A 23,684-nucleotide genomic window follows, 5' to 3' on the forward strand; every position below is an offset into this window, starting at 1 on the left:
CCATTAGGTCTGTGTAATCCTCTCTCGGGCATTGAGGTGGTGCCAGCTGCACCCACACCACTGGCTGCATCATCCCCCCTGCAGCCCCTCGCCTGGGTTATTGCAACGATCAGCACCAGAGACCCCTGTAACACAGGGGCAGGACTGCAATCTGCCAGACCCATGCCCAGTCTTATCCCTAATTTGCAGCTCAAGAGGTGAGCAGCAAGGGGTCAATGTACCCAATGGTGACAAACCTGGTACTGGAAGTTTCTCTGAAACCTTAGCTCCTCTGCCTTGACAATGGGTTTCAGCCCCGGGCAAGTTCACTATGTATTCAATGTGACCAAAGAAATGACAGTAGAACATTCCTGGGGTGAAAGGTTATACCCAACTTTATTTCCACGGTGGCAGTCAATCACTAAAATCCCGTTCACTCAGAGTGAGTCTGCATGCAACCAGCTGTTCTCTGCCTCTGGGCCTCTGTCCTCGGCACTGCCACCACTCCAGGCTCTGCTCTGCTCTCCTGCAGCCTTGCAGCCGTGCCACCGTGTTACCCAGAGCACTGGGCAGAGGTCTTTATATAGAGTAGGTAACGACATATTGCCCACACCTGTGCAGTGAGCTAGCCAACCAGGGCCAGATGAGAATCCTGGCCACAGGAACTTTCATTTTATCCACACCCACTATTATATTTATTAAATAATATCGATGTAGAAAGACATAAAAGTATTAATATTAAAATCCATCATCATAGTCTTTGTAAAAAGTCAGGGAAATATAAAGAAAAAAATTCACCTTATTTCTTCCACCCCGTAACGCCACTTGTAACTCTAAAGTTTTTGCCTTCTAATTTCACCACTTCCACCCTCGCCTTCCCGGGTGCTCTGGATTCGGTTCCAGCCGCGCCACCGCCCGCGCCCAGTGGCTAAACGGCCTGGGGAAAGTCGCCGAAGTGGACGTACCCGTTTGCGCCACTTGGCACCTCCCCATGGCCGGCCGGGACCCGCGGCTCCAGAGACTAGGGGCGGGAAGGGGCAGGCGCCCAGGTGACCCGCGGAGAGACAAGGCGAGGCCCTTGGCAGCACAGCGCTCCACCCCGCGGGGGCCACGCTCGGCTCTGCGAGTTGGATATCAAGCGCCGGAGCCCAAGGGTCAGAGGGGGGACCGGGCCGCTTGCAGGGCATCCTGCACCTGGCCGGGACGCTCGGCGGACCAGGAAGTTGGCGGTGGCCGAGCCTTCCCCGGGCGGATGGGCCAGGCGGCCACGCTAGCCTCGGAGAGGGAGGGGCTCGGGAGCGGGCGGAGCCTCTGGCGAGGCGTGCACTGTGTGTACCAGTACGGGGCCGCCGGCGGCCCGGACTACAAGTTCCAGGGTGCCCCGCGGCGCGCCCTTCTCTGGCCGCGAGTTCCGCCGGCTCGGAGCAGGTTGCCGCGGGCTGGTACGCGCCGCCGTGTCCAGGAGTAAATAAGAGAGAGACTCTGCCAGCACCGTAAATAGAGTCCCAGTGGGCGGGGAGACGCTCGGCGCCGCCCGCTCAAGTCTCCGCGGAGCCAAATGTCTGGCCGTCTGGCACAGCTGCGTGCGGCGGGGCAGCTGCTCGGCGCCGCGCGCCCCTGGTCCGGCCCTCCGACGGGTGCGGCTCGGACCCGCAGCAGTGCGTGCGGACCCTCGGCGTCCCTGGGCGCTTATGCCCCCCGCGCGCGGACCCCAGCAAGAGTTGAGGCTTGGGGGGCGGCAGCGGTGGGGCCGAGAGCCAGGGTGCGCACCTGGGCCCCCCTGGCCATGGCGGCGAAGGTGGACCTGAGCACTTCCACCAACTGGAAGGAGGCAAAATGTAAGTGTGAGCAGAAGAGGGCCGGAGAGCAAGGGCTGCTCCACGTGGGCCTTCCCCGGCGGGAGAGCACCCCACCCGCAGACCTGGGAAAGTTAAGGCTCCAAATGCCTGGGTGTGGACCCCCGCCCCTTCACAGCCACGCCCCCTAGCCCAGCCCCACAAACCCCTTCACCCAGACCACGTCCAGGTCCCCTGCCAGTGGCCACTGGAATGGGTCTTCCCAGAGATCATGGTTGTGCGGGAGGGAAACTGAGGCCTCGCGCTAAGTGGATTTACTCACGGTGGCTGAGAGTTTGTGGCAGAGCTTGACATCAGGCTCCTAAACTTCTGATGCTTTGCATAGTGTGGTTTCTCAAGCGGTGGCATCTTAGGCAGAGCGGCAGAGAATGGGCTGAGGGGACAGTACCGGGCCTGGTGCCTCACCTGGTGGGATCATATGGCTCCTGAGAGTGGCCTTCCTGGGCGGGCCAGTCCTACCTCCCCCACCCCTCCCCCAAGGGCCTGCCTCTCTGGGCACATGGTCTGGTGCCCTTTTGCCCTCACCCCTGGCCACTTTGTGAGCAGTCTCTGCCCTCTTCGTGGCGTTCACAGGGCAGAGGCACTGGGGGGCATTGTGTCTGTAAGAGCAGTGTCCTCTCCCTGCCAAGAATCAAACCTCTTCCTCTTGCTCTGGACAGATTATGAGTCCCAGGGCTGGACTCTGGGCCCTGCACAGAGTAGGAGAGAGAGGAGACTCAGCCCTCAGAGCCCTGAATAGCTCTGGCTGCCTACCCAGCTGCCCTTGCCCTTCAGCCTGCTCCTGTGCTCCTTTAGCCGTTCCAGCTGGCTGCCCTTTGGAAGCACAGGGAGTCTGCTCATTGGCTGCGCCTGCGTGGTGGTGTGGGGGGCAACTGTGGTTGGGAGTAAAGGAAAGGCATCTTCTGGGAATTGGAGGTAGAGTTCAGGACGACTTATTCCTGTCAAGAATCATCTCGCCTTCATGGGGATCTTAAAGTGCTGGCAGAAAGCTCTTGACTTTGCTCCCTGAGCACTGGGCTGTCCGAGTCATGCCCTCTGCCTTGGCCTCAGAACACCAGTCAGGTGGCAGGGGTGGCAGAGACCCCTGAAAGGGGACTTTCCTCACAGGGAGTCCTGACAACAGCAACTCAGAGTGGTGGGAAAGAGAACTAACAGGTAGCATGCCTGGGCACCTGTTCCCGGATCTGCTATTTCTAGGACCCAGCTTCCCCCCATCCCCCCATTCCTTGGTGCCACTGAAAATTCAGGAAGCTGATGGGCCAGGCATTCCCAGGCTGCTGTGCTGTCTCTGCGTGGAGCTGGGATTTCCACTGCATCCAGTGCATTTCCATTGAGCACCTTCTATGTGGCAGCACTGTTCTAGTGAGATGGGCAGTGCCCTGCCCTCATGGACCTTCTACTTTAAGTATAGGAAACAGTGTAGACAAAGTGGTCAAGCTGATGGAATAATGCCAGGTAAAGATCAATGCTGTGAAGAAGCCATGGTGGATGGGGCCACTTGAGCACCAGTGTCCAGTTGGGCAGTGTGAGGAGGAGGAGGCCTTGCACCCCAGCACTAGGTGTGAAGCCCCCACAGTGTCAGATAGTAGCTTGTGGTGAGACACATAGAGACCTCCCTGTGTTTTATCTGTTACAGAGTAACAAATTACTCCAAAATTCAGTGGCTTAAAACAGCAAACATTTATCTCAGACTCTGAGGGTCAGGACACTGGAAGTTGCTTAGCCAGGTGGTTCTGGCTAAGGGCTTCTTGGGAGGTTGGCTGGAACTAGTTAGGGCTGGAGTGAGCCATTTCCAGGGGCACAGTCACATGACATGGCTGTTGGCTAAAGGCTTCAGTTCTTCGCCATTAGGGCTTCTCCAGAGGGCTGATTGAGTGGCCTTACAACATGGCTTCTGGTTTCCCTAGAGCACGTGATCCAACTGAGGGGGCATGGGGAGACCAAGCTGGAAGCCACAGTGCCTTTTTGGACCTAGTCTTCAAAGTCCCACACCACTCTGCTGCTTGGTTCTAGGGCTTAGAATCACGGAGTCTGGCACACATTCCAGGGAAGGGAACTTAGGCTCCACCTTTGGAAGGGTGGAGGATCAAATAATTTAGGGCGTATTTTTAAAACCACAGCCTCAGGTGGACTCTGCCTCTTACTGGGGTCTGAGCTTTGGTCCTTGAAGACCCCCACACCTTTTCTTCTTCGTAACAGTATTCAGTTTATAATTTGAGCTGAGTTATATTATACAGTGATGTATACATGTATACATGCAGTGACATACAAAAGTCAGTATGCTTTTATATAAATATCCAGCTGTGCACCACTACTCTGATCAATATGTAGCTCATTGCCATGACCCCAGAAGATTCCTTTGAGCCCCTTTCCAGTCAGTATCCCTTACAGCGTCTTGTACTTCATACGAACAGAGGCATACAGTGCAGTTCATCTACATTATTGGGTTTGCTCTTTTAATTGCTGCATAATATTCCACAGTATGGATGCAAACAACAGTTTGTGTACCAATTCTCCTGTTGGTGGGCATTTGGGTTTCTGGTTTGGGACTGTTGGCAATAAAGCTGCCCTGACTATTCTTGTACATGTGTTTGATGGACATGTGCCCTCCTTTCTGTTGGTGATATATCTACATAGGCCTCTGAATTTCTGACTATGCCTGAGGTGATCCTTTCCTCAAAGACTGGCACACAGTAACCAAACTCACAAAAGACAGATGTATAGGTCAGCAAGCCGATGTGCAATTCACAGTAGGGATATAATAGCAATGGGTCTGGAAACTCATGTATCTGGGCTGCACCTCCTCTCCCCATAGAAAGGCCATGTGGAAGCCAAATCATAGTCTTAAGTTTGCTCAGCAGCATGTGTTCTCAATTGGTTGAATGCTTTTGGAAACTGATCCCACTGCTTTGTGTAGGCTAGGCAAGCTTCCTGGACAGGGGTGGACCTCCGATCCCCTTCCCTGGGCAGTTGCTCAGTATGCCAGTCAGAATGTAGTGCTGAGTGCTTGCTCTGGGCCCCAGGTGCAGGATGCCTCAGCCCACAGCCTAGTGCATCCTCTGGACAGACGGCCAGATTCCACCTCTCTCTGGCCATTCCCTTATTCCACCTTTAAGCTCACTGCCTACTTCTGTGGACCCATTCTCCCTCTAGGTAAGTAAATACCATCGGGCTGGATCTTCCTGGCTAGGAGAAATTAGACTTTTTGGGAGACTTCTGCAGTATCTGATTTCACTGGCCAGGGGCTAATTCCTATAATTTCTGGGTGCCTCATTATCCCCTAGTGCCTTTGCATCAGAAAATTGTAGAGATAGTCATGATATAAAGGCAGTTGGGCATGAGGGGACTTAAGGTTGGGTAGTGGGGACACCCAGGGGATGTGTCACTAGAAGAGGGGCCTGGCCTCCAGGAAACCCTCCTTCTGACCTGCACTGGGGCATATTCCTGTGCTACGGAGAGAAAAGACAGTGGTGTCATCAGAGTGGGGACACCTCAGCCCCACTGCTTCTATGTTCCCTGAGCCCCAGTTTCCTCATCTGTAAAATGGGACCAGCAGCCCCTAATGGGTAGATTGTGCTGGGATCCCATGAGAAACCGTCTGGTACATGGTGGCCCATAAGGTGTACATAAGGGTCCCCAGTGGTCCCCTTCCTTGTCACCCCTTGGGCCTGTGTTCTGTCTCTGTTCTGATAAGCAACCCTGGGCTCTTGTGCACTTGTCTCCCCGATGCTGGAGCCCCGGCTGACCTGCACACCCCGAGGCATGTTTCCTCCCCTGGTGGCTCGAGATCGGGCTCAGCGTTCCAGCCCCACTTTGCATTGGGCAGGGGCAAGGACTAGTTTCAGCCCCCACGGGGCTTCATGTAGAGTGGTTGATTTATCCAATCGGACTGCCAGGCACACCAGGGGTGGCTCTGCACCCTGTCCTCTGGGCAGGCATTTTGGCACGTGTGTCCCAACGTGCACGGAGGCGAGAGGGTGCAGGGAGCAGAAAAGCGCTGAGGTGCCTAGGGCTCTGTCTGCCCGTTGCTCCTGCCATGAGCTTTGATGAGACCCTGCTCTGGGGGATGGTGAGCCCAGGCGACTAAATGCCCCTGGCGCCATGTTCCCGGAGCTCTGCTGTTATCAGCCCTGCCCACCCCCAGCCGTCTTCTCTGGAAGAGGAGCCACCCTCTGCACCAGCCTGCCTTCACCTTTCTGAACACCATCTTGCAAAGTGCCATAAAGACACTTCTTAAAACACATCATTGAATTCCCGTTCGCCCGCTGCCCTTTATGGTTCTGGCACAGCCTGCTTCCTCCATCTCGGCTTTTGTGCCCAGGAGCTGCTGAAAACTTCGTCTGGGGTCAGGCCTCCCCATCAAAATTTACTGCAAACATCTTTTTACAACACCTGTCTCACTGAGCTGTGAAATACTCTCTCCTCTTCCAAAGAGAAGGAAAATTAAAACGTGTGTTATACATCTTTTATAAGAAAATAAAACTTACTTGTGCTTTAAGTCTGCATCTGTCCTTCTGGCAGGAGGAGGGAGAAAATGTTATAATGCGTGGGGCACATGCCCAGCATAAGGTTTTGCTTCTTGTTCATCCAGAGTGAGTGAGATGGGCCTGGGGGTGGGCCCCTGCTGACTGGGGAGGCTGGGGCCCTGACGTGGCACTTGGCTCCTCAGAGCTGGCGGAGAACCACTGTTGGCTTCTCCTTGCCCATACATGAGAGACCAGTGCAGGTGTAGCGTCTGAGGATCCGGTAGGCCACAACCTTGTTCTGGAGATGAGGACATGGTGCCTTGTGTGCTGGCCTTGAGAGGTGTGTGCTTGGGGACCATGGACTGGAAGGGACAGGCTGACAGACGTCCCCAAGGTCATCACCCAGTCAGCTGGTGGCAGAGCTGGTAGCTCTGGCTGTCTTCCTTTGCCATCTCTGGGAAATGGAGCTGTCTTTTGGATTTTGCTGGAAAGGGGGCCATGCAGTGCAGGCCGTGCACTCAGAGTACGCCTTGGATACTGGGGAGGCCGGTGCAGGAGAGAGCCTTGGGCTGGGTCCCGCCCTGGCTTGCCTGTGGTCACGGAAGATCACTGTTTCTTCTGTAAAACAAGGTGGGGCATCTGCCAGATGGTGTCTGCTGGGGACCTGAGGCATCTCTGGGCTCTCCAGACTGGTTCCATGGGGTGCCGGGGTCTCCCCAGCCAAAGGGACTCAGCACATGGGAGTCCGGTGGGGAGGGTCTGGGTCCTGGCTGGCCGGCGCCTCCAGGATCCCAGTGGGCACACCGGCTCTCTGGCCCGAGTACCCACATGTGGGCAGGCCAAGGCCTCAGAGGGGGTATGTCTTTGGTCACAACTGTGCAAGGTGATAAATATAGGGACCTCTAAAATTTAAAAGGCTCTTCTACCTACTGTGCCACCAAGTTGGGAAAAAAGCATTTCCTCTCCCGAATTTGGTCTTGTTTTGGTTTGCTCTCTTTGAGTCTTGTTATTTCACTAACAGGAGAGCGAGAGTATCTGATGTGCAGGAGATATTTTGGGGGCCCCTTCTTCACAGCAAGCCTGGGCCCCAGGAAGGGCCTGCCTTCTGTCTATTTCAGGGCTGAGGGAACTGAGGCTCAGAGAGGGTGAGTGGCTTGCTCCTGAGCATGATGTCAGGAAGCCAGGAGCCCAAACCTCGTAGCAACGAGGAGCAAGAAAGGAACCAAAACCGCAGCAGCAGCCAGGACCTGGGCCAGCGCATTCCCTCCGCTGTCTCTCTGTTCCTCAGCCAGGGTGGCTGCCACAACCTTGCTTCTGTTCTCTGTCCGGCTCGTGTAGATTTCTCCACCCAAATGCTCTCCCCTGCCTCAGGGCTTTGGCACGTGCTGTTCCCTTTGCCTAGAAGACTGTTTTCTTAGCAAAGTTGCCTTCAGCTTTCAGGCGTCAGCGTATTTGCTCATTGATTCATCCTGTGGATGCTCACACACGCCACACTCTCTGCAGGTAGTGGGAATCCGATGTAAACATGGGTCCCCATGTGGCCAAGGTCAAGCAAGGAATAAAGCATAGTTGGTAGGGGAGGGAGCTGTGCTGAAAGAAGGAAGGACAGTGAGGAGCACCTGTAAAGGAAGACCAGTCAGGGGCACAGTGGGTATAAAGGTCCTGAGGCCGGCAGCAGCTGGCTGTTGGAGGACCTGAAAGGGGATGTGTGTGGCCTGCTGAGGTGCAGGGGGCTGAGTCAAGTGGGGAGAGAACACCAAGGAGGTTAGGGAGAGAGGTGGGGCCGCCCAGTGGGCCTTGGTGAGGCCTTGGACTTTGAACTGAGCTTTAAACAGACACAGCTTCTGACTTACATTCCTAATGCTGGGCTGCTGTGTGAAGAACAGATGATACTCCTGGTGAACCCAGGAGTCAGCTGGGAGTAGGGGGCTTTTGAAGAAGCTTAGGGAGCAATGCTGGAGGCTTGGTTTCTGGGGCATTATGGGGATAAGTCTAATAACCTTCAGGTGGATGGAAAGGGGAGTGGGAGAAAGGAGAGAGAGACCTCTGGTTTGGGGTTCCAGCAAAGTCTGGGGGCATTTGCTGAGAACAGGGAGGAATGGAGGAGTGAGAAACCCACGTTTTGGGGAGAAAATGTGCAGTTTTGTATACGTGGAGTTTGGGGATGAGAGCAGGCAGTGCACCTGGGGGTTTGGGGATGAGGGCTGGCAGTGCCCCTGGGAGTTTGGGGATGAGGGCGGGTGGTGCCCCTGGGGGTTTGGGGATGAGGGTTGCTGGTGCAGCCTCAGGCTCCTTAACACAAAGAGGGTCTTGAATGCATGGGATTGATGTGAAACCCTAGGTGAGATGGAGTTAAGAAAAGGGGTCAGCAAGGAGGCTGAGAAGAAGGGCCGGGAAGCCAGTGAGATCCAGGAGAAGATTCCTGAGCAGGGAGAAGGGGCTGGGGGTGCAGAGTGCATAGGCCATAGAAGGACAGGAGGGGCCAGTGCATCAGCATGTAATACCAATGACCTTGGTCTTGAAGGACAGGAGGGGCCGGCAGGCTAGGCCTGGGGGACTGTGAGAGGGAGAAGTGCAGGCAGGGGGCCAGTCGGTGGGGATACTAGAGGGGGAGACAGAAGGGCTGTGGCTGTGGAGCAGGGAACGGAGTTTAAGGGAAGGTTAACTTTAAAAGGGGGACACAAGACTGTGTTTGAGGGTAGACAGGATGGGGCAAGGGGGCTGCAGTAGTGTGTTCTCTGTGGGGTGAGGTGGCCTTGGCTGGGAAGAAGGCCCTTTGTGCCCAGTGACCTGGGGGAGGAAAGATGAGGTGTGGGCAGCTGGCGGGGGTTCCTGGCTGGCCGACGGGAGGAGGAGGTAGCATTCCATCTAGCAGGGGATGGATGAGAGAGAGGAGAAGGGGGGACCCATTTCCAAAGCAGCAACTGGAATGGCCAGGCAGACAGGCTGCCAGGAGGAGATCAGGAATGTAGACCTTCCGTTTGGCTGGGATTTTCTCTGGCAATTGGCAGCTCCTGGGACAGACCAGAGAAATTGGAGGTTCCTTGTCCAGGAAGCTGTCCCCACCTCCCCTCTGCTGTGCTAGGTCAGGCCTCTGGGCTTCCCCTTGCCTCCCACCCCCAGGCTTGGTACGTGGGGTGCTCAGTAAATATTCATAAACTGTCTGACCTGCACTTGAATGGCAGGGAGAGCAGAGCGTGGACGGAGCCCGACGTCTCCGCCACAGGCTGTTCTTCGCTCCGAGGTGCCGTCTGTCAGCAGCTGAGGGCTTTGCCAGGTACTCAACTAAGCCTGTTCTGCCTCTCATTTAACACAGGAGGGAGTTTTCTGTGACCCCGTTTTACAGAAGAGGACAACTGAGGCTTGGAGAAGCACTGCCACTCTTTCAAATGCCAACACCCACTCCCACACCTGCCAGTGCCCAAAGACAGGAGCATTGAAGTGGGAGCCCTTGTCCCGTTGCTCAGATCATATGCCCAGTGGGGAGGCAGCCCCTTGAGAAGGGGGGCAGGGAAATGAGCTGTGAGCATTGAGGGGAGCCAGTGACAGAGGGAACTCTCCAAGCTGGGTACCATCCGTGGTAGATACTCAGAAAGTATCTTAGAAATAAAGAAAGTGGCAGGACTGGGGCTGGGGCTGGGGCAGGAGGGTTCTTGATATGCTAATGCGTCTGGTGAAAGCATCTGTAATCTCATTAAGGAGCCCCCGGGGTTCCATCGGTGCTGAGCTGGCCTGGTGGTTCCACAGGCGGCCTTGCCTCCTCTCAGCATCATCCCCCCTTGTACTTGCCCCCCACCCAACACACACCCTGAATTTCACTCACCTGGGACCTTGAATGTGCTGTTCCAGCTGGCAGAACACCCTTCCCTGCCCTGGCTACTCCAGCTCCTGAGCCTCATGGAAGCCCCCTGGAATGGGCTTCTGGTTACCCCCTCTTCTAGCCCCTGACTGTCCCTTAGCACTTCTCAGAATTCGGATTGCTTGCTTGACTGTGCAGCCTGGCCAGCCTCCATCTCCTCTGCTGGACTGTAGGTTCCCGAGGGCCAGGCCCACGTCTGCCCTTTAGGGTGCTGTATCCCCAGGACTGAATGCAGGCCCTGTGTGTCTAATGCCTGTGGGAGGGGGTGGGAAGTGGCTGCTAAAGTGTGGTTCTGGCCGGAGCCACGGCTGCGGCAGAGACTTTTGTAATGATCCCAACTTAGTATTGAGCTGGACCTTGAACTGGGCCCTTCTGTGCCCCTCATGCATCCTTGAGGTGTGGAAGCTTGGATGGACTGACTTTGGCAGGGCAAGGGCCACCTGTTTCTTGAATTCCTGCCTCTTGCAGCCATTTCCGTAGAAGGCTCTGGAGGCAACCCCCTGCTCTCCCACCACCTTCTCTAATTGCCCTTCCACCCCTGCACATATTCAGATGCTTTTTGAGCTCCTAGACTGTGGCCTTTGCTGTTTGGAGTCCTCTCCTACCCCAACCCTGCTCAGCCCTGCACCAGTGGTCAGTGGGGGCTGCTTCAGCTGGGGAGCCTGGGTGCCCAGGTGGCTTCAGGCCAGCAGGAGGAACCTTCAAACTGTGAGCCTGGAGTGGGGAGGGCTGGCTCCCTACTCACCTGCTACGTGACTGTGGGTAGCCTCCTAACCCCTGAGGTCCCATTTCCTCCTCTAAAATGGGGACAATCCCAGCTGCTCCCTTGGGTCCAAGCTGGACCTCTGTCTGTGGGAAGCCCTCTGGCAATGTGGGGGGATGTTTCCAACAGGCACCACACTGCTTGGTTCTGTGGCTCTTTGAGGATGGTTGTCCTGGCTCCCCGTGTCCTGCTAACAGCAAATAATGACAGTGGTGATGCAACACGCTGATGATTTCATTGATTAACAATGTCACTGATTCAGTGCCACCAACCTGCTGGGCCTTGCATGCCTGAGTAAAGTTGAAATTATTCCACAAGGAGCGTCTTAATCCCCTTTCTAAAAGAAGAAATTAAGCACCCAGAGGTGTGGACGTGGCTGCAGAGTGGCAGAGTTGAATTCTGAACTCAGGTCTGTGCACTCTGAGAGATGCCCTCTGCCTCTCTGGGCCTCAGTTTCTCCTCCTGAACAAAGAGGGCAGGGCAAGATGTTCTAGGGACCTCCAGGCTCTACCACCCAAGGTGGCACAGCGGCCCCACCCTCAGTGCCCCTCTTTGTGTGCCTATGGGAAGGAAGGGTGTGTAGGGCTGGTTTGCATGCTCAGATGAGGCAAGGATCCCCTGAGGAGGGAAGGCCTGGGGGTGCGGGAAGCCCCCAGGACTGCTCCTCTCCTTGCCCACCTTGACGCTCCTTCCTGCCTGCCCCCTCCCCCCATCATCTGCAGTGTTTCTGAAGGGCCTGAGTGACAAGCAGCGGGAGGAACATTACTTCTGCCGCGACTTCATCAGGCTGAAGAAGATCCCGACGTGGAAAGAGATGGCAAAAGGTAGGCCCTGTGCCGGGAGGCCCTGCTACCCGTTTGGTAGGTTCCTGTTGACAATGCCAAGGAGAGGGGCAGCAGCATTTATTGAGTGCTTGCTGTGTGCTGGGCTCTTTGCATGCATCACCTCATTTAATTAACACAGCCTGAGGCAGGTTCAAATTTTTTTTTTTTTTGGTATCATTACTCTACATTTACATGAGGAACATTATGTTTACTAGACTCCCCCCATCACCAAGTTCCCCCCACATTCCCCATTGCAGTCATTGTCCATCAGCGTAGTAAGATGTTATAGAATCACTACTTGTCTTCTCTGTGTTGCACAGCCCTCCCTGTGCCCCCCCATTATACATGCTTATCATAATGCCCCCTTTCTTTCTCCCCCCACCCCCTTATCCCTCCCTTCCCAGCCATCCTCCCCAGTCCCTTTCCCTTTGGTAACTGTTAGTCCATTCTTGGGTTCTGTGAGTCTGCTGCTGTTTTGCTCCTTCAGTTTTTCCTTTGTTCTTATACTCCACATATGAGTGAAATCATTTGGTACTTGTCTTTCTCTGCCTGGCTTATTCCACTGAGCATAATACCCTCTAGCTCCATCCATGTTGTTGCAAATGGTAGGATTTGTTTTCTTCTTGTGACTGAATAATATTCCATTGTGTATATGTACCACATCTTCTTTATCCATTCATCTACTGATGGACACTTAGGTTGCTTCCATATCTTGGCTATTGTAAATAGTGCTGCGATAAACATAGGGGTGCATCTGTCTTTTTTAAACTGGGCTGCTGCATTCTTAGGGTAAATCCCTAGAAGTGGGATTCCTGGGTCAAATGGTATTTCTATTTTGAGTTTTTTGAGGAACCTCCATACTGCTTTCCACAATAGTTGAACTAGTTTACATTCCCACCAGCAGTGTAGGAGGGTCCCCCTTTCTCCACAACCTCGCCAACATTTGTTGTTTGTCTTTTGGATGGTGGCGATCCTTACTGGTGTTAGGTGATATCTCATTGTGGTTTTAATTTGCATTTCTCTGATGACTAGTGATGTGGAGCATCTTTTCATGTGTCTGTTGGCCATCTGAATTTCTTCTTTGGAGAACTGTCTGTTCAGCCCCTCTGACCATTTTTTAATTGGATTATTTGCTTTTTGTTTGTTGAGGTGCATGAGCTCTTTATATATTTTGGATGTCAACCCTTTATCGGATCTGTCATTTATGAATATATTCTCCCATATTGTAGGATGTCTTTTTGTTCTGTTGATGGTGTCCTTTGCTGTACAGAAGCTTTTCAGCTTGATATAGTCCCACTTGTTCATTTTTGCTTTTGTTTCCCTTGCCTGGGGAGATATGTTCATGAAGAAGTCGCTCGTGTTTATGTCCAAGAGATTTTTGCCTATGTTTTTTTCTAAGAGTTTTATGGTTTCATGACTTACATTGAGGTCTTTGATCCATTTCGAGTTTACTTTTGTGTATGGGGTTAGACAGTGATCCAGTTTCATTCTCTTACATGTAGTGGTTCAACTTTTATTCCCATTATACTGTTGGGAAACAGATCCCCAGACTCCTGACACGTGGTTGGGAGGTAGGATTTGAAGCCATGGCGTGGTGGTGGCTGCAGGGGGACATGCTCGTAAGCACTCAGGACTGGTAAATTGCAAACAGCAAAGGTCATAGTCTAGGAACTCAAAAAGCAACAGAATATGCGCAGAGGTAGGGGGGTCAGTTCAGTCACAGTAACCCAAGGCAAGCCACTTAACCTGCCTGGGCCTCAGTTTCCACATCTGTAAAATGGGGGTGGATGACATGAATGCTGTACTTGTGTGTAAGGTGGTTGTGAAGCTTCAAGGAGACCAAGTGTGTGGTTCACATGGTAGGTGCTTGATCAGTGTGGGCTGTCATTACCCGTGGCACCAGTCACTGCGCGGTGGGCTGCCCTGGAGGTGGGAGGGGGTGATAGAGGTGTGCCTGGCCTGTGGGCGCTGGTGGGTCACTCTGTAGTGGGGGCCTCTCTGTGACCCACCCCTTGGCCTCTGCTTGTTCCAGGAGTGACTGTGAAGGGAGAGGAGCCCCCGTATAAGAAGGACAAGCAACTCAATGAGAAAATTTCCCTCTTCCGAGGCGATATCACCAAGCTGGAGGTGGATGCCATCATCAATGCCGGTGAGCGGGGTCATTTGGCTGGCCTGAGGTGAGAATTGGGAGGCCGCCTCGTCACCTTTGCTCTGGCCCACCGTGCCAGGCCTGGTGGGCGCCACCTGGCTCCAGCAAGCCTTGGGTGGCTGGATGAGGATGGCCTGCTGGCGCCACGGGAGCCCAGTGTGCTGGCTGCGTGGACGCCTCTTCCCTTGAAACCCTGACCTGCTGAGTCTGGGGCACCTTGGCTGAGCTGCCTCACAGCTTTGAGACCCATCAGCAGCCAGGAAGAGAGAGAGCTAGGCTGGAACTGTGCCGAGCTGCCAGGAAGGCAGAAGCCGGAAGGGGGGTCTGTTCTTGGGGCTGCACAGCCCCTGACCTCTGCTTTCCTTCCTCTGCCTCCTTCAGACCCGGGGCAGTGAGGGGGCGCATTGGGGGAGGGTGGGGACAGAGGCTCCTGGGCCCTGTGCTCGGTGGCCCCGCTGGCTGGCAGTTTTCTGTGATGCACTGTGGAGCCTGCCGCTTTTCCCCCCTCTTGGGGGAGGGGGCAGGTCGCTGTTGTCCTTCCAGACATTGGTTGTCTGGAAGAGTGGGGGTCAAGGGGCGGTCAGGTCCAGCAGGTACACAGGTGGTTCATGGGACAGGGGTGAGAAGGGGCTGAATCCCAGGCCTCCCTGGCCTTCTCCTTAGAGAAAGGTTCGGAGACCTGGCAGACTCATTTGTCTTGGGAAACTTCGCTGTGCCAGCCCCCTCCCAACCTATGTAGTCTCAGGCACCCACAGGAGCATCTCACATCTCTTTGCCTCACCCTCACATTGAGTCTGACCCCAGTGCTGGCCAGGGAGTGGCATTGCCAATGACTTCACTCTTGCTGTTCTTGCCAAGTGAAAGGGCTCTTGGGACCCAGGGCGAGAGGGCCACTCGGCTTGCTGTGGACCTGCTCATTTGAGGTCTGGGTTGCATTTCTGGTAGTGGCATTGCCCTGTGTGTCTCTCTGTTGATGTTCGCAGAACATGTTTGCGGTCGTCCCCTTCCCCCACTTTGTCTGTCTCAGTGCACAGGGACCAGCCACACGATGGCAGGCATTCTGACTCCAAGCAGAGGGAGCTCAGGTCACCTTTGGGTTTCTGCTGTGTTTCCCTTGGGCCACTAGGATAGTGAGTGGCAGTGGGGTCCATCTGGGGAGACACGGAGCTAAGGACAAGCCAAGCCAGGTTGGCAGATGTCATAGTGGCTCAGAGGAGAAGAGCCTTCTTGCTGCCTGCACCCAGGAGGGGCTGGCTTGGGGTCATGGCTGAGAGGCCCTGTCAGTCACTAGCCAGGATGTGCAAGGTGCCCTGCTGGTAGTTTTCTTGCTGAGTTGCAGAGTGGCTGGAGGGAAAAGTGGGGTGTCTTATCAGCTCTCTCCCAGCTGGGTTGGTGGCTGGCAGGCCAGGAGGGAGAGTGCAGGGACCAAGGCGGGGTGGCAGCGGGATGCAGATGGAGCTGGGTGGGGGCTCTAGAGACTGCGCACAGGGCTGCGGCGTGATTAATGGCTCTTCCTGAGTGCCCTGGTACTGGCTGGACTCCGGGGGCAGTGGCTGTCAGCCTCTCACACTCTCAGGAAAGCCTGTTTGTCCTGGCTTCATTTGACTGCGCTGGCTGGGGGTGGCACTGTTTGCCATGTCTCTCCCGGGACTCCGTTTCTCATCGTGCCTGCCTGGGATTGTTTCTTCCTCTGTGTGATAGACATGGTGGAAAACCCCATCATCATGTCACTGGGGTCATGAGGGACCGGTGCTCATGAGCTGTGACACTCAGGGTCTGGCATGAACCGAATGCTCAGCACCTGCTGCTGTTGTCTGTACTCGAATTGATGTCACTCACCATTGTCACTCTGGGTGTCAACCCTGTCCCAAGGATGCCAGGGGATGCTGGGCATCACTGTAGATGATCAGCTTTTGCCTCCCCCTGCTTGCTTTAATTTACCCAACACCTCTTGTCATATTTTCCTGGGATCTCTGTTTATTCTAGAAAGGGCCTCAGTAGGGAGGACCGAGAACCCTCCTGGAACTAGGGGATGGCTGTCAGGCCCTGGACACCGGGCTCCCACATAGGGTCCTCGTCTTCTCTGGGTACCCCTCGGCATTGGTTAGACCTCGGGGGTCCTTGGTGATCTTGGCATGGGGCCCCACACCCGGGGTCCTGCGCTGTCATCCGTGGGGGCCCCCATGGCCCTGGTGCAGCCCGGGCCGCCTCCCACCAGGGGGCAGCAGAGATCGCGGTTCCGATGGCCCGGCAGAGCCCGTAAATCAGCCTGTTTATCAGCGGAATAAAAGTCGCGGCAACGCGGGGCTTTTCAGGGCAGCATAAATCTGATCTGTGCCTCCTGAAACCCATATGTGCTTAATTCATATGTAAAGTTTCAAGCAGGAAGAGAATATGTGTCCATTAAATTCTATTTGACTTGATTATAATCATTAGCTGTGAATAATTGCTTCTCAGCGCCGACCGCGGAGCCACCACAATGGGGAAAAGGAGCGAGCAATTATCTCGGGGTGGGAATTTTTTTATTTTTATTTTTGAAGCCAAGGGCAATGTTGGCCCCGTGGGGGTCGGTGGCCCACGGGGAACAGTGAGGGGACTGGGCAGGGGATTTGAGGTCACCATGGAACTTCTGGGTTTCGTGGGGGAATCTCTTTTTGTTCCTGTGGCCAGATGGGGTGGGATGGGGAAGGTGCCATCCTCCTGGGCTGCGCTCCAGCTGCGGGGCTGTGGAGGGGGCTCTGTGCCAGGGAGCTGGGAAGGGCCTGTGGGAAGAGGGGGACTGGGCCCCCTAGAACCTCCTCCATCCTGAAAAGCTGTAGGCTTGAGGGAGGGCTCCTGCCTGGCCTTGAGCACCCTTCCCACCCCTTCGGAGGACCCTGGGGGTCCACAGAGAGGGCAGGGGCCAGGTGCCCATCCTGCCTACCTGCCTTACTTCTTCCCTTCCCACAGAGCAGCTCTTTCCACACCCTGTCTCAGGGCTTTGGGGAAGGGGACTGTTTCTCAACTGGTCCACTGCCATAGGAAGTCCAGGCCTGGTTTTTACCCTACTCCGTTGGTATTTGAGATGATGTGATTGGGGGTGTGTGGTGTGTGGTGTGGTGTCTGTTGTATGGTTTGGAGGTGAGGGCTGGGGCAGAGTAGAGGAGGATGCATGACTAATGGGTGGCAAGACTTGAGGTCACAGGTGGCAGTACCAATACCCCCCAGCGCCCAGGTGCCCTGCAGGCTTCCCTGGCCCTCCTTGGCTGTTTCACAGGCTGCCACTGGGAGCGCTTGTTCAGGCGGTGCCCAGAGAGTCTGAGGCTCCTGCCATCTGTGCAGGCCACGGCTCCTGCCCACGGGAGCATGCCATATCCATCTTAATTAAATTGGGCTGCCATGCTGGCAAGATAAGCCAGGGAGCCCCTTCAGGCTTCTGTTCTGGAGCAGAAGATATTTGGGGACATGCCCACCTCTCCAACTTGGCCTATGACCCTCAGGTTGTATCTGGGGAGAGCCTTGCCTGGCATCTCCTCTAGAGAAAGCTTGGGCCTTGGTGGGGGGGGCTCTCTGCCCAGGGGGTGCTTCAGCTTCCAAAGTGTTTATGTCTTCTGTTTGTGATGGGGGTAGGGGTGGGGAGTGGGGAGATGGGAAGTAGAGGGGTGGGGTTGCAGGTGGGAGGTTAGGGTGGAGGGGTATGACCTTGATTGGGTCACTTCCATGCCCTTGAGGATCCCAGTTTACCAGGCCTGTGGGGGTGGGCCCCTAGTTCACGACAGACAACTGAATCCCAGGTGGGTAATGTCCTAGTACAAAAAAAGCCCCACATGCTTGGCCAACCCAGATGTCCGGCTGCCGGTTCTGGCCTTTGGGTCGTAACAGGACTGAGCAGAGATGAATGTGATACTTGGTGCAAAGACAGAAGGAATCTTTCGCTTCAAAGCTGTGCCAGGCCAGTGAGTCAGGGCTCTGGCCACATAGGCCAGGAACCTGGTTGGTATCCTACGGTTCCACCTGGTGGTGCTGCTACCTCTGAGCCTCTCTTTCCTCATTGGAAAAATGGATCTTCATTGGCTTTACCCCAGGGTGGTATGAGGATGGCACATGAGTTCAGGCCTGTCTAGCACTGGACCCAGGACCTGGCACATAGTGAGCCCCTGGTAAATTACTATTGGGAAGCTAAAAGTGAGAACAACTAAGTAGAATATAATGTGACAGGGCACTAGAAGCGAGGTCTGAACCAAGTGCCACGCGACACCACAGGGACCAATTAATTCTGCAAGGAGGTGGCAGGAGGCAAGGCAGGTCAGTGAGGCCTTTGAGGGGCCCCTGGCATGCAGGCCGGGATGTGCAGAATGGGTGGGCAGCCATGTCTTGCAGCGACAAGCTGGCTTCACTGGGAGTTTTTTAAGCCGCTTATTTATTTAAAATAAGGCATGAAGTGGTGCTCTGTTTCCTTAAGTCTTGGGGCTTTGATTTGTGAAATCTGCTAGCTGCTTATCGCCTTCTCCTCCCCCAAGCCAGCCTGAACCCTTGGTTCATCCCTTCTGCTGCTTGGAGGGCCCCCTAGCTGTCCGTGGGCCACTGCTCAGAGTCAGAGATTTAGAGACCGCCTTGATGGACTAGCAAGTGGGGGGCTGAGGGATCCCAACTGCCTTGTGGGAAGTGATCTGACACTAAACTGTCCCCGTAAATCGCTTTATCTGTCACTTCAGATTTAAATGTGTTTGCTGAGGCTTGCCTGCCTCCTTTAATGGCAGCAACCTCTCTGAGGACAGGGAGGGTGGTGCAAGAGAGAACCTGTGAATAGCAGTTGATCTTGCTGGGCCCTGACCCCTGGAGAGCACAAGGTGGGACCCGTGCTTCCCTCGTTGCTCGCCCCTGCCAACCTCAAGGCATCTGTGGGGCAGGCAGGACTATGTCCCCATTTTCAGTGATCAAACCAAGGCTCGGAGAGAGATAACACACCCCAACTTGATAGGTGGCTGAGTCGGAATTTGAACTTGTGTGTGGCCTCTCTTTCATTCTTTCATTCAGTAGATTTATGTGCTGGGCCTACTGTGCAACAGATGCTGGGATACCAGTCCTGGGCCAAAAGAGAAATAGTCTCTAATCCTAAATGTGGACAAGTCGTGAATGGAAAGGGACAGCAGTGTATGAGGGATGGGAGTCCCATCTACGGCAGCAGAGGCAATCAGGAAGGCTGCCTGGAGGAACCAGCACTTGAGCTGAGAGGTGGGGAGCTGAGTCAGAAGTTGTACAAGGGCATTCCAGAGGCAGAGAGGGAGAGACTGGCAGAGAGGTAAGGTGAATGGGACCCAGGGGAGTTCTGGGGGCCTTGGAATGAACTGTGGCCGGTCCTGAACTGGGGGTCTCCCTCCAGGTCTAGGCTGTATTCACACCTGGGTGTGCCACCTCTCCTGGGCTCCTGGTGTTAGTATGTCAGCCCACAGTGTCAGTGGGGAAATGGAAACTCAGATGTGAAGCAGCTTGCGTAAAGCCACACAGCTAAACGGTAGTGGTGCTGGGAGGGGAGGTTTGTGAGACTCCAGAGCTTCTAGGAAATCTTTTTTTTCTGAGGGTGGGTGGGAATACCTCGTTTGTGTTCCCTTTTCTTTTCTGGTTCAGAAGTTTGGGTGTCCAGAGTGGGTGTGTTGTCATCTGTCTTCACTGCAGGACAACTGAGAAGTGGGCCAGGCGTCTGGCGCAGCAGGTGTCAATGTGGAGAAGAGGGGCCAACTGGGTCTGGGCTCGTGGGCCCCACGCGGCCTCACGGTGGGCTCCAGCTCCCGTGGCCCACTTGGTGGACCTTGGGCCCAGCCCCTGCCCCCAGCTTGCCCTGTGGGGCCCCTGCTTCTCAGCTGGAGGCAGCTTGTATTGAGTGTTCCCTTGGGCCAGGGGCTGTCCCCCACATTGCACAAATTGCCTCATTTCTGAGGCAGGCTCTACTGTTTCCCCCATTTCACAGATGAGGTGACTGAGTCAATCTCAGGACTGTAGTGCTGGCATAAGGCTGAGCCAGGAATCAAACCCTCATCTTTTGGACTTGGGATTTAAGAGGGACATGATCGGGTTTGCTTTTTCAGAAGCTCATTCTGGGGTCAGTCTGGGCATTTGGGCCAGAGTGGATCAGGAGGCCAGTTGGGAGGCCCGGGGTCCAGGTAGCCCATTCCCCACATTAGAAAACCCAGAACACCAGAGATAGTGCCAAGGCCTAATTCCACCAGCGCGGGAAGAGGGCAGCTCGTTTCCACAAGGTCAAGAAGTGGTTACATAAATTCATAAATGATAGATCCCTCTTGAATTATTGAGATTCCCTCGAGGGCTTTTGGGGCCTGGTCCAGTGAGCCGAGCTTGGCTGGTGGGCAGGACTTGAGGACCCTGGAAGGTCCTTCCACCCCAAGGCCTTCTGCCAAGTCTCCTGTTTATTATCCAGTCCTTGCTAACAAGGGAACATGAGGGTCGGCCTTGGACCCTAGACCTGATGACCTTTCATCTAGGTCTTGATAAATGTTTGTTAAATGAATGAGTGATTAGACGCCCTTGAGAGGTGGTCAGACAGTGGGAGTGATTGGACAAACCTGTGACGCCCTCTGGGCCCCTTCTCCTGCCCCGGGCCAGACCTCTCTTTGCCCCTGTGGTTGGACCTAGAAGTCAGGGCGGGAAGAAGCTAATGCTACTGCAGTTTGCAGGTGAGGACAGTGGTAGACACATAAGCGCTGCCTGTGAGATCCCTAGCTCTGTGTGAGGCTCTGGGGGATACAGGCTCAATATGATCCAGTCCCTGCCCTCAAGGCATTTGCAGCCTTATAGAGGAAGATGGGGAGTATCTCAAGTCCAGAGAGGGACAATGACCTGCTCAGGGTCACACAGCAGGAATGAAGCAAAGCAGGTCTTCCCGACTCCCAGCACTGGGCCCTTCTGGACTTTTTTCTCCCCTTCATGAAGGACACAGGATCAGGAAACATGTGGGCTCAGCTGCCCACCCACCCCCTGCTGAGTGGAACCCTCCTGTCCTTGGGGCCAGGTGGCCTCAGCGCCCCACCTGTGTGCCAGCCTGTGTTCCCAGTGTGCGCTCTGCCCTGAGCACTGAGCTGAGGAGGCCGGAGCTTGTGGGAACGTGTGTGTTTTGAAATTAATGGGACCATTAAACTGGCCAAGCATGAAAAGGGCTGGATCGGCAGCCCTTGGCTTGCTCTCCTGGAATGATCTGCCAGCGCCTTGGCAGAGGGCTGCCCAGTGGCCTCGGGCCCCTCCAGGAGGCTGTGGCTTGCCTGCCTGTTTAATGGATGGGTACCTTGTATCCCTAGGAGGTGAAGGGGTCTGGAGATGGCACGTGGAAATCAGGGCTGCCCTCCAAGAACTGGGTCTCCTTCCTGTCCTTTCAGCACCCAGCTCTGTGTAGATAATGATGCTCAAATGGGTGTTGGGTTGAGTCTGCTCTCTCCAGACCCACAGGGTGGGCTCACACACACCCCACCCTGATTCTGGGGCTTCCTGGGTGAGGCCTGGCTCAGTCCCAGCTTGGGGACATAACATGGCCTAAAAGAGAGTCGAAGGAGCCTGCCTGTGTCCTTGCCTCCCACCCCCCAGACAGCCCGCCCACCCGGGGGTCTCCACCGGGCAGCGCGACAGGGTCTCAGACTGCTCTGTACCCAGCACTCAGTGGGGCTGGGGACAGGGATCTCAGGGCACCTGAACCGAGAGGGTGGCAGAGGGAGGGGCCCCCTTCTGACTGCCAGTCTTTTGAATTTGGGGTCCTAACTGTAGGGTGCAGGGCAGGAGGGCTAGGCCCCTCCCCCCCATGCGGCAGGACCTTCAGTGATTGCTCTGCCTCTGTGGGGAGGGGTGTGTGGGATACCAGGGAACAGCCTGGGTGGGGGGCAGGACCGGGGACATCCCCCTTCCCTGGGGGTGCACTGCGCCCCATCAGGGCTTGGTGGCCATGGCTCAGCCTGGGCTGGCAGAGCTGAAGCCACCCTGCAGGGACCTCTGCAGGCTCCAGCCCTTTCTTCGTCTGCCCCTCTCAGGGTTTCCCTGTGCTTCAGAAGCTCACCTTGGGTACATTGATTTATTTGGCAAGTGACTGGTCCTGGGGTCTCTCAGGCCCTTTCCCTGCTGTCTGGATTTAGCACCTGTAGCAAAGGTGCAGCCACCCTCGTGGGGGCCCAGCTAGGCCTGGTCTGGAGGGCCCCCAGGGGTGCAGTGCAGGCAGCCTTGGAGGCCAGGGCTGTGGCTGCTCACAGAGGCTGGGGTAAAGTCCATTCTACTTCTCAGGGCCTCTGTTTCCACATGTGTACCCCTCAGGAGGCTTAAGAGGAAAAATTAATCTGTGCCTGCAATGCCTTGCACACTGTAGGCTCAGTAAACGGTAACTGGTGTTTTCAGTAGCAAAGTATCTCACTTAGCCACCCTGCTAGACCGGAGCCCCTGGAGAGTGGGCAGAGCCCATTGGCCCCAGGTCTCCATCCCTGACCGGGCTCTGCACATGCCCTGGGGCAGGACAGGAACTTGCCTGAGCTAACGACTGGTCAAGGCAGAGGCCCCTAAGGTGGAAGCAGGCTGCCTGGTGTGCAGGCTTCTGCCCCCTGCACACCGGGCGGGGAGAGGACACAGCTATTTATGTATGCGTGGGGGTGTTAGCTGAGGAAGCTGGTGAGGACTCAGAACTGGCTGACCTTGGACCGCGGCCCTGGGGAGGGCAGGTCCTGGGGTGTGGAGAGGTTTGACAGTGGCATGGGGGCCAGCCAGCCCATGTAGAGCCGGGGTGGCGGTGGGCTGTGGCTGTGGCTGGCCTTCCTCAGCCGAAATGTCTGGCTGGTTTTGCCCGCTTTGGTTCATTAAAACCCTGTCCGTCAGCTGTACCCCACTCCACCGCAACAAGTGGTCCTTGTATGGAGGTACCCACCCAGCCTTCTCGCTGCTGCTTCCTCCCCCTCCTCGGACATTGTAATTGCCATAAAAATAGGCGCTTAGCTGCAGAGTAGCATGTGGGAAGAGAGAGGCCGGCTGTCAGCCATTCCCCTGCCAGCAGGTTTCGCGTCTGTTTTATTATTGCTGCCTGGCTGTATTTCACGTATGGTTTAAACATCTTCAAACGCCACATCCCTTTTGAAAAGCAAGAGCTACCTTGCTGAGGATGTTGAGGAGAAACAGGAACATTAAAATCTATGAAGCAAATGGCCCAGAATTGACACTGGCGCCAGGAGCTTTGCAGCTTTGGCTGTCAAAGGAGCTGAATCCTCGTCTGGCAGCCGGTGGGGAACTTGCCTGGTGAGGGTCACGGGAAGGTGGGGCGGGTCTGGTTGAAGCCCTGGGGTTTGGCAGGGAGGGGACCAGGGCCTTGTAGGCAGGGCCAGGAGGTGATGGAATTCTGTGGATCATCTGACTGCCTCCTGCGCCTCCCTTGACCTCCACCCGGCCTCTTCTCCCTCCTAACAAGGTGGTTGGGAGCCCCATCTGGTGCACAGGGCAGGATGCTGGGCTCTGGGACTCAGAGGAGTGGGGTTTGTCAGGGGCAGGCAGGATAGGGCTGCCGTGGCCGCTGATGAGCTTCTGTGGCCTCGTCCAGAGGGCACCTCCCCTCTGAACTTCCGTTTCCTCACCTGTAAACCCAGGAGAGTGACATTCCTCCGAAAGTGGTTGAGAGGAATGAGGTGATGCATGCAAATGCGACAAGTCATTGGAACTCAGTAAGTGGTGACTGTTATCACCAGGGAAGTGGGTGTTTGAGCTGGAGTTGATTTTTAAAAAATGTTTAATCCGCCTTTTTCCACTGAAAAATAGGTACAGTAAAAGTGGGGAAACAT

General features: G+C 55.3%; 1 protein-coding gene across 2 annotated transcripts in view; it reads left to right on the forward strand.

Annotated features, from left to right (window-relative positions):
* Positions 1 to 1,394: 1,394 nt before the first annotated feature.
* MACROD1 (mono-ADP ribosylhydrolase 1) overlaps positions 1,395 to 23,684 on the forward strand; it is a 140,500-nt gene continuing 118,210 nt past the window's right edge. For both annotated transcript variants that reach the window (XM_036995691.2, XM_036995690.2), the window contains exons 1-3: positions 1,395 to 1,817; positions 11,646 to 11,747; positions 13,780 to 13,896. In XM_036995691.2, coding sequence (XP_036851586.1) covers positions 1,538 to 1,817; positions 11,646 to 11,747; positions 13,780 to 13,896 — 499 coding nt within the window. In that variant the 5' untranslated portion in view covers positions 1,395 to 1,537. The remainder of the gene's footprint in view (positions 1,818 to 11,645; positions 11,748 to 13,779; positions 13,897 to 23,684) is intronic.

The sequence above is a fragment of the Manis javanica genome, chromosome 11 (genome assembly GCF_040802235.1).
Source record: "Manis javanica isolate MJ-LG chromosome 11, MJ_LKY, whole genome shotgun sequence".
Lineage (NCBI taxonomy): Eukaryota > Metazoa > Chordata > Mammalia > Pholidota > Manidae > Manis > Manis javanica.